General features: G+C 44.4%; 1 protein-coding gene and 1 long non-coding RNA gene across 3 annotated transcripts in view; one reads left to right on the forward strand and one right to left on the reverse strand.

The window, feature by feature from the left end:
* Positions 1-10,724, forward strand: part of CRAT (carnitine O-acetyltransferase) — a 28,385-nt gene extending 17,661 nt beyond the window's left edge. For both annotated transcript variants that reach the window (XM_081847028.1, XM_081847027.1), the window contains exons 7-14: positions 325-503; positions 910-1,010; positions 2,572-2,691; positions 3,148-3,270; positions 4,229-4,364; positions 6,509-6,571; positions 7,401-7,538; positions 7,813-10,724. In XM_081847028.1, the coding sequence (XP_081703154.1) occupies positions 325-503; positions 910-1,010; positions 2,572-2,691; positions 3,148-3,270; positions 4,229-4,364; positions 6,509-6,571; positions 7,401-7,538; positions 7,813-8,028 (1,076 nt within the window). In that variant the 3' untranslated portion in view covers positions 8,029-10,724. The remainder of the gene's footprint in view (positions 1-324; positions 504-909; positions 1,011-2,571; positions 2,692-3,147; positions 3,271-4,228; positions 4,365-6,508; positions 6,572-7,400; positions 7,539-7,812) is intronic.
* On the reverse strand, positions 3,346-4,218 carry LOC309333669. The gene is made up of 2 exons (XR_014152659.1): positions 4,139-4,218; positions 3,346-3,922 (listed from the first exon to the last, which is right to left on the reverse strand). It is a non-coding gene; the product is annotated as an uncharacterized lncRNA (long non-coding RNA).

Consider the following 10,724-nt stretch of genomic DNA (forward strand, 5'->3'; position numbering starts at 1 on the left):
AACCATAAAAATGTAAAAACAATCCCATATATAACCAATGATGCAGACATTTAAAAACAATTCCATATATAAAACTAGTTGAAAATAGCTCTGATACAGAGATGGACTGTAAAATGCATACACTAAAATGTGCACTAATAAGAGCTTGTTTTTTTAAATTATTTTAAAAAAGCATGCAGAATTGCATTGTATTAGGGGAATTTACTTGTAAAAAGAAAAAGTGTATATTAAGACAAAATTATAAACAGTTTTTGAATGCATGTAGAGAAATGTGTGGTAAAATGTTTTGCACCATTTCTGGTCCTTCCTGACATTTTTCTCCAGACAAAACCAACAAAGAGTCTGTGCGTTCAATTGAAAAGAGCATCTTCACTGTCTGCCTGGATGCACCAATGCCCCGTGTCTCAGACGATATCTACAGGAGCCGTGTGGCTGCCCAGATGTTGCACGGTGGGGGCAGTCGCTGGAACAGTGGGAACCGCTGGTTTGATAAAACGCTTCAGGTGGGTGCTGGGGTGTATGGCTAAAGTGCAATAGAATTATTTCCTATAGCAGTTTCATTCCTTCACTGAAGGTTTAAAACTCTGTTTTAGCTTCACTGTAGGAAGACAGCAGGAATGAATGAAGTTCCACCACTGAGACAACTCTTCCCTTAAATCACTCCCCTTCCATATCTATCTATCTATCTATCTATCTATCTATCTATCTATCTATCTATCTATCTATCTATCATCAAAGCTGTGTCAGGCTGAACTTTTTCTATAGTTTATTACTGTAGATCATGGCATAAATAAAGGTTGGCATAACATAATATGAGAAAAGATCCCCATTATCAGCTTCCTTGCCCCTCATCTCTGGCTTGTTCACCCATGCAGCCCTTCTCTCACTGTCTCAAAAATTGCTTTGCAGTTTATCGTGGCCGAGGATGGCTCCTGTGGTTTGGTGTACGAACATGCTCCCTCGGAGGGTCCCCCTATTGTCGCCCTACTAGATCATGTTGTGAACTATACGTAAGTTTCTGTTGTTTCTCTGTGAATGTGATCCTTTCTCCTCCTGGGAATGTAAGTGGCTGTGCCCATGATGGATTGTTCATGATAATACTTACCTTTTATATCATGGGTTCCCAGTGGTCTGCAAGCTGCATTCAGGTGGTCCACCGCATACTTGTGGATTTCTAGGCAAAGACAGGAGACGGCACATGCATCACATTAAGTGTTCATATTCATTTTTAACTCTGGCTTTTGCTTCTGTTATGTCCAGTAAGCCCTTAACTTACATGGGGATTACGTTCCAGGAATCGCACCTGAAGCCAAAAGCGCATATAGCCTACCTACTTTCCACCCCCTTAATTTTTTTAATTGCCGAGCACATAAAGCTGAATGCACACAAGTTAAATGCATATAAGATGTGGGCTTACTGTACCAGTATCTCATCGCATTACAGTTTGGAATTCTATGGAATTCAAATTGCAGTAAACTGTGATGTATAAGAAATCAAAGAAGCAATAAATATACAATTAAAAATCATTCAGCATCTAGGATGTAGGCAGAAAAAAATAATTAAGAGGTCTGCCAGGACCCTCATCAGTTTTCAAGTGGTCCATGGGGGGGGGCGAGTTTGGGATCCACTGTTTTATATAATGCACATATATTACTTCATAGTAATTTTTTATAGCAGGGGTTGTATATATATATTTATATATTTATGGCCCAAGGGCCGCATTCATTTGTGGCCATTTGTTTGGGGGGCTCATGCCAGCAGTGGCTTTGGCCACCCCACAGCCACAGCCACACAAGCCTGCAGGAGACCTGCTGTATAAACTTACATGTACGAACGCCCACCAAGACTGTGCATAGCCTCCCATTCCTCATGTGTGCAGATGGGGATACACTCAACAGATGACCAGGCCTCTGGGCATGGTGGAAAGGTTTAAACCTTTTCACCCTCTCCAGCTCTGTGTTTATTTTATTTTTATTTTATAAATCTTTTTAAGCCATTACTCTCCATTTTTGTTAGATCTTGAGGGGGTGTTTTCAGAGGACCACTTCAGTCTCCAGGGCTGATGTTCACTACCCCTGCCTTACACCAGCCCTGTAAGGTGAATGAATATTATTCCCACAAATGGGCCTGCAGCAAAATGTTGCAGCATACACATAAAAACAGCTCTTCTGTTTATGGAGTGCCAGGGAGCCATACCATTTTCAGGATATTATAAGTTGTAAGGGGCATGAACATGAATGTTGTTCTCTCCCCCTACCTTCCATTGTCATACCATTAAAATCCCAATTAAAACCTAAATGCATAGGTAAACAGGACCATCTTTGCCTGGTGCCTAATATTGATGGTGCCAAGTGCACCTCACAGGGGAAGGCAATGCTCAGCCAGAGAGCCACCACTGATAAGACCTTGTTCTTTTTGCCACATTCCACGCCTCCCTTGGAGGGGGCACATGAAGCAGGGCCTTATGCATCCAGGATCCTGTTCTTTGCTGTGTTGTATAGGATGTGATGCTCATAACTGAAAACACCACCTTCTGTTCTTAACATCTCTTTGGTGGTTGTTCTTTGGTAGAAAGAAACCAGAATTGGTGAGATCTCCCATGGTTCCCTTGCCGATGCCTAAGAAACTCCGGTTTAACATCACCCCAGAAGTGAAGAATGATATCGAGAAAGCGAAACAGAACCTTAACATGTGAGTTATCCATGGGGCACAATAGGAGTTTTCCAGAGGAGACAGGTTCAGGAATGAACAAGAGGAAAAAGACTTCCCCAGAGTCATGCCAACACAGGATGGAGACTGGCTATCTCAGCTTCCACTTAAAGCAAATATGAAGAGGGGGGAATCAAGTTTCTAGTTCCTGTGAGGGGCTGTTTAGAATCTTGAAGATCTTTTCATTGGGCTCAGAGTAATTATCTTTTTTGTTGCTGTTGCATGCGGTAGCACAGACGTGGGGCAGAAAGAAGTAATCTGCAGTCTCTTAAAGGGCCGGTCATTCTCCTAGTCCTCTTAAGTTAAATGTGTAGCAGGCAGGAAGCATTGGAGCAGTAGCTGATGGAAATACCAGCAGGGATATTGCCAGAAACATCTAGCTCTCCAGCCTATTGATAAACATCTCAAGAAAGCACGTCTTCCTCTGTCCTTCTGCAGCCTGGTGCAAGACTTGGATATCAGTGCAACTGTCTTCCACCAGTTTGGGAAGAATTTCCCCAAGTCAGAAAAGATCAGTCCAGATGCTTTTATCCAGATTGCTTTGCAGCTGGCCTACTACAGGTAGGTGACAGGGAAGGGGAAGGGGACAGGTGCTCTACTTTACTTTCTAGTAGCAATCAGAACATTCACAACAACTTTCTTGGGTCTGCTTGACAGTTCATGCAGTCTGAACATACTGAAACCAGGGTTAGGGAAAAAATTTCAGCCCAAAGGCTGCATTCCTTCCGGGAGGCCGCATGCTGGGGGGAAAGTGGGAGAGCGACAAATGATAGGTTTACCTTAGTGTAGTACTTAGTGTAATAGTGTAGTGTAACACACTAATTACCCTCTAACAAGGCAAGCAAGGACTGTTATCAGATGTCAAGGACACATTCTAGGCACATCAGAACTCATGGGTAGTGCAAAGCAAGGCATTGGGTGTGGTCTGGGGAGAATACCAAGGGCCAGAGAGAGAGGGCTGGAGGGCTACTTTCCTGGCCTAGAGCCAGCAGGTTCCAAATTCCATAGAGGAATGTTTTTCCAATTTCTGAGGCATCCTTCGGTCCCACACCCCAAGGCATTCAGTTTTAAATTCAGGAGGGGTTCCTTCCTATAGGAGGAACTCGCCTCCTGTGTCCCTGCAAGGTGCACTGCTTTGGAAGGAGCAGGGGTTCATTCAGAGATGCGACAGGCAGCTGCAGAGGCCCAAAGGTTCTGTGACACTCCTTGCCCCCTGCAAAAAGAAAGGCACAAGAATAAGCGGTAATGATGTTTGAAAGGCCTCAAATTGAAACCTTCTTGAGAACTTCCAGCAAAGGAGACTAATAGGACCCCAGTAATTGTGGGGTATTCAAAAATACCTGTAAAAGGACCCTCTCTGACAGGCTGCTGTGAGAATAGGATGCTGGAACTAGATGGGTCCCCTTCGGCCTGATCTAGCAGGGCTCACCTGATGTGCGTTCTCTCAAATTCTTCAGAGAGTCATTTCTGATCTGCTGACTGTTTCTTCTGCTTGTTTTTTCTGTCAACCTCCTCCTAGGATGTATGGGGAGGCCTGTTCCACCTATGAGAGTGCCTCACTCCGGATGTTCCGCCTGGGCCGGACAGACACGATCCGTTCTGCCTCTGTAGATTCTCTCAAGTTTGTGCAAGCCATGGATGATTCTGGCAAGCAGGTGGGAAAAGCGGATTCCTTTGCTGCCCATATTGACCCTTAGATGGCTTCCCCCCTCCCCATGGAGAGCAAGAGGGAAGTTCCCCATTGCATGAGGGCCTTCAGCTCATGCAGCACTGGATGGAACCCAAACAGAACTTATAAAGCATGCTGGATCGAACCATTCAGAATGGTCTCTTATGAATAAAGGCTTCATGTGTTAAAAGAAGATCTGTCAGCCAGCCAGTGATAACACAGGTAGCAATTAGAACTACCATAGAGACTGTTGTCCTTGGCAACCAGAGCAGCCCAAATGTGATCATAGAGAGGAGAAGTCCTGCTTCATGGTTACCAAAAGAAGTGAAACCCCTAAGGGTGCAGCAGAGGCCCAGAAACTGTTCTGCTGGAACATACCTGTTCTCCTTGCTATTTTTATGAAAACAATGTTTCATATTCAGTATACCATATCTTTGTTTTTCATTGTAAGCTGCTTTGTATATTATATTAATAGAAAATTGAGATATGGCTATTAAAACTAAGAGAGGCTGCAATCCAAGCCCCACTTACCTGGAAGTAATTCAGTAGGTCCTACTTCTATGTAAAAATGGTTAGGATCGCACAATAAACATCTTTTATTCACCACATTTCAATCACCGAAACGATCTTAGCTTGAGATTGGCGATATGCAAGACAACAAGCAATGGGACAGCCCATGTTACTCAAAGACCATTTGAGCTTTAAAGGGTCTGGGGAGAGGTTTCCTGTGATGACCCTTTTTACTGGAAAAATAATACTCTTGATGAAGAACAGTCAGCACAGATGTGTGAAAAGTTACCTTGGCTACCAGGCCAAGTTCAGGGTGTTGCTGCTAACCTATAAGGTACTATACTGCTTAGGACCAGGTTACTGTACTTCAGAGGTTACTAGCAGGAGAAGCTCTCCTGTAGACCACAGTAACCTACTCGGTATATAAAGGATTATCCCTTTATATACCCAGTAGGTCACTGTGGTCTGCAGGAGAGCTTCTCCTGCTAGTTTAAAAGACCTCAGAAGCTTGCTGTGCAGTAACTCGGAGCAGGGCCTTCAGTGTGGTTGCCCCTGTTCTGTGGAATGAAATTCCTGACAATATATGACAGGTTCCCACTATCTGCTCATTCTGGGAACCATTTAAGATACTTTTTTTTCAACAAGCTTCCCCTAGCAGATGTTCTCATTTTGCTGGAGAAGAGTGGAAGAGTGAAGAAGAGCAGAAAGGAGAGTGTGCCCAGGCAGGGAGAAGGATAAATAGCTACACCCTCTTCCTGTCAGGGCACAAGGGGAGTGTTCTCACAGAGTTCTCCCTAGCAAATTTACAGGGACACTCTGCGAGCCTCAATCCTTTTGTGCACCTCTGCTGTGGGTATCCATTCTGTTTGTTTAAAAAATAAAAACCTTCAAAGTGGTTTTCCAAAAATAATAAAACAATAGAATTATCAGTAAGAAAAATGAACAATAATCTTAGACTCTGGAAAAGTTAAAATAACAATAGACTAAAAACAGTTTGAAACTTGCATTGACTTTCTAAATATCTTGGTAAAGGGACCCCTGACCATTAGGTACATTCATGACCAACTCTGGGGTTGCGGCGCTCATCTCACTTTATTGGCCGAGGGAGCCAGCGTACAGCTTTCAGGTCATGTGGCCAGCATGACTAAGCCGCTTCTGGAGAAGCAGAGCAGCGCACAGAAACACCGTTTACCTTCCCGCCGGAATGGTACATATTTATCTACTTGCACTTTGACGTGCTTTTGAACTGCTAGGTTGGCAGGAGCAGGGACCGAGCAACGGGAGCTCACCCCGCCGTGGGATTCAAACCACCGACCTTCTGATCGGCAAGTCCTAGGCTTTGTGGTTTAACCCACAGCACCACCCATGGCCCTCTAAATATCTTGGTAGGCGTGTCTAAACAAAAATGTTTTTAGCATGCACTGAAAAGAGTGCAGTGGAGGCACCTGCCTGATGTCAGTAGGCAGGGAGTTCCAAAGTTTAGGTGCTGCCACAATAGAAGATTGAGTTCTTACAAATGCAGAATGGAAAATAAATGGAAGAGTTGGAACTCTTGTTAGGCAGGTGGGCTATTGAAATGGAGTAGTTTTCAGCAGCTGTTCTTTCTCATTCCTCCCTCAGGACCTGGAGAAGGTGGAACTACTGAGACAAGCCACCCAGGCTCATCGTGCCTACACTGACATGGTAAGTTCCTATAATGCCCCATTTGCCTTAATGAGCCACCCTTCATTGATACAGAGCAGATTCTTTGGTGCTCCAATAGGTGCCTAGAAGGAAGAGTTTTCAGTGTGTCACAGCAGGAGTCTTGCCTGCTAGTGAGCTTGCAATTACTTCCATAAAACAAGAAAACAACAAAAGAGGTAGCCCTTGGATACCTCCTATGTGATCCATAAGGTGGGTGAGGATCCAGCTATATGCCCATTGCTGAGTGGACACCCAAACCAATTCACACATTGTTCAGGAGGTTGGTGCAGATCAGGACCAACTTTTACTGGATTCCCTTCATATCCCTACATGGTACCAAGTTATCCAGGAGAGAGCCTTCTCCCCTGCCCCAATTTAGACCAACTAGCCCACTTTAACTGTCAGAGAAAGCCCTTGTGGCCATGCCTGTCCTGCAGAAATCTGTCTGGTAGAGTCTACTCTGCAGTGGCACCCACCTCATGGAAGGCACCTGAATTCCACCAATTGCTGGAAATCTGTTGGCCCAGATAGCTCCCACCTGCTGATGTTTTACTATCCCTTTTTCAAAAATCTATTTAAAGTATTTACCAGGGTTCAAATTCCCCCACTTGGCCATGAAGATCCTCAGGTGACCTCTCAAGATTGTTGTGGGAATTAAACGAGGAGGGGGAGAACTACCTTAAGCTCCTTGGAGAAAGTATGGGATAAAAATGCAGTGCAGTAAAATAAAATAAAAAATAAAAAATTGGGTGTTATAGCTGTATCTGGCTGCAGAGAGAACATTGCTGCCCATTGTTTGTTGGTGTAGCTTTTTCTTTCAACCCTTTAGGCAATTAGAGGGGATGCAATAGATCGCCACCTCCTGGGGCTGAAGCTCCAGGCCATTGAGGACCTTGTCAGCATGCCTGAACTGTTTATGGATACTGCGTATGCTGTTGCCATGCACTTCAAGCTCTCCACCAGCCAGGTAAACAGCAGCTCGCCTGACTAATCAAGGAGGGGACATGTGGACTTGTTGAATTAAACTAAATAACCTTAGTTAGATTTTGAATAAAAGTGCAGCTAATTGTTACTGTTTTGAATTTTACTGTGTTATGATCTTTTGTGGGTTGTGCAAGCCGCTATTCTTAATGATTTTTATGGGGGGGGGGGGGTTCTGGTGGAACCAAGCGGGGTGGTGTCCTGAAAGAGCCTGGGGACCACTGATACAAATGAATATGTCTCCTCCCCCTCCTCTGTAGGTCCCCGCAAAGACTGACTGCGTAATGTGTTTCGGCCCAGTGGTCCCAGATGGCTACGGGATCTGCTACAACCCCATGGACGAACATATCAACTTTGCCATCTCGGCCTTCAACAGTTGCGCCGAAACAAATGCAGCCCGGATGGCACATTACCTAGAGAAGGCCCTCTTGGACATGCAGCTGCTCCTCAAATCGAACCCCAGGTCTAAACTTTAAAGGTGGGGGGAGTTGCGGTTTAAAGCCTTGGAGGCTCCAAAATCCAGACAGTTGCACAAAGGCTTCAGCTGCAGGGAGTGTCTTACATCCCTGATCTCCAAGGAGCGAGGCCTGTTTGTGGTTCTAGGACTGCTAGGCCAAAAAACAGACAAACTAAGCTAAAATAAAAATACGTTTGGTTTTTGTTTTGAAAGGAGCTTGGAACAGACAGACTTTATCCTGTGATCATGAAGTGCCTTATTGCTTCCCCAGAATTGGGGGGGATAGGTTTTTTTCTTGTCATACCTGCATTTTGTTTTTGCTGTGAAAACAAGAATATAGGAATGGCAGCCTGCTTCCCACCTCAGACAAGTCCAGAGGGCAGACAGGGAATTCCTGCTTCCCTGTAGACCAGGGGTAGTCAACCTTTTTTTACCTACCGCCCACTAATGCATCTTTCTTGATAGTAAAATTTCCTTACTGCCCACCAGTGCTCGATGGAAGGAAGATTCAGCTTGTGCTGTAGAACCTCCTCCCACCCACCTAGAATCCTGAAACGTCCACTAGTGGACGGCAGGGACCAGGTTGACAACCCCTGCTGTAGACACTGAGAAGGAACTGAAATTAACTTGAGGCCGCCTCTGGATCTGTCAGCAGCTGCGTTTCCTCATGGCCTCTTCATAGAATTATAGTTGGGAAGGATCATCCAGTCCAGCCCCCTGGGTTCGGTCCGGCAGCTCTGTGCCAATCCTGTGTGCTTGGGGTGGTTTGCTTTATGATGGGGAGGTTGGCTTCTCAAACCAAGGAAATATGGTCGCCTTTCTACTTTGCTGCTAGCTTGGAGAGGGGATCGTTGCAGTGTAGCTTTATCTGTTTTCTATGCCCTCAACACCCATCCACAGCTCAGATCTCCGTTTTGTGTTTGCTTGGGTGTTTTGGGAATCCATCAGGATGGGAGCACCCCCTGCTGTAACAGGTTCCTATCCCCTGCAGATCCACCCATTTTATTGTTTGATAATAAAGCACTCTTCGTTGTTGAAGAAGTAGGTGTTCTGGCCATTTTCACTGTAGACTGCCGACACCTCACCCCACCTGACACAGAAGTATGCGAAGATCAAGCAGTCTAAAGGATTTGCTGGGTCTTGGTAAAATCTACGAGAAACTGGTGAGAAGTCAAGTAGTCGGGGAGAAAGGATGGGGCCTGGCTAGAAGTAAGAATCTGCCAGGGGCGGGTGTCTCCAACCACCCTGTTCTATCCTCTCTCTTTTTGGAAACTCTTGATACTATGGCAGGGCTAGGAAACATGCAGCCCTCCAGATGACTTATAGCACCTTAGAGACAAAAATGTTTCATTATAATAAGAGATTTTTGTGGACTATGATCCATTTCAACTGCAGAAGATGCAGGTTAGCAAGCATTATGTACCCATTTGCACACAAACCACAAGCGCCTGCTTGCCAGTTTAGTCTTCCCCTACATCTGATTGAACTGTGGTCCAGGAAGCTTATGCCAAAATAAACATGTTAAATTTGTAATTGCTGAGATGACTTTTGTGGTTGTTACTTGATCTCTCAAATCTGGCTCAGGTGTGGAATTGGCACCAAACTTTTTGCCTTGATAAGATTTTTAGAACAGGCATGAGGAACCTGTGACCCTTTGGGTGTTTTTGGACAGCATGGCCAGGGGTGATGGGAGTTGAAAGTCCAACATCTTGGGGGGGAGGGGCACTTCCAGGTTGCCCATCCCTGTTTTTAAAGGCAAAATAGCAAGGCCAAACACAGGTCATATGCCAAGTTCTGAATGAATTTCTATCACTTTGGGCATGAGAAGAGAAACATTAGAGGCAGCAGCACAGAGTTGTGCTCTTAAAGGCTTAAGCCCACTCAAGACTGTATTGGATTTGTGCCGAAGAGATCTGCGTTGTTTCCCTTATAGAATACCATTTTCTGCTGTCAATGTGTTCAAGAGGCATCTTGGCGGTCATGAGGACTAGCCACTGGCTTTTATGGAGGTTGAGATTAAAGAAAATCCTCCTGTTTTACAAGTGCCTTATATTGCCCACTCCTAGGGAGAAAGGGAGATTGTGTTAATGTAGGACTGTTTACATGTTGCCATGTGTTTCCCCATTTTAAACTGTATTTGGTATGTTTGTTGTTTTAATGGTTTTAACCTCATCACTTCTTTGAAGCTTACAGTGCCTAGATTCAGGTGTTAAATATATTTTTTAAAAAAACCAACCCTGATATTTATACATCAGTGTTCTATGTAAAATTATTGAAAGTGGAGAGAGCATGAACAGAAGTCTAGGGTTTGAATCTTACCTTAGCCGTGAATGTCCCTGCAATCTTAGTACAGGCCTACCTGATGGGTTGTTCATTTCTAAGGATTGTCGAGATGTACTTTGAGCTCTCAAGAGCTACACAATTACATTTTGAATTGCCAAACAACTTAATGTATGCTGGTTTCCCATCACTTATGGTATTAAAAAGATAAAATCTTCATTGCCCAAGCTGTTCAGCAGTAGCTTCTAGCATACTGGAATGTTAGAACAGGTGCTTTCTCAAACCACTGCAGAATCTTTGGTGCATGTAATTTTATAATGCTTCTGATGAATGTTTGCATGATCTGCTTGTAAATTGTAATATATGTATGGATGGGCCTAAAAACGCTCACTGGTATTGTGTGTAAACTTAACCCAATTAAAACTGAAATTTTAA

The sequence above is a fragment of the Podarcis erhardii genome (assembly GCF_964252035.2).
Source record: "Podarcis erhardii genome assembly, chromosome: Z".
NCBI lineage: Eukaryota > Metazoa > Chordata > Lepidosauria > Squamata > Lacertidae > Podarcis > Podarcis erhardii.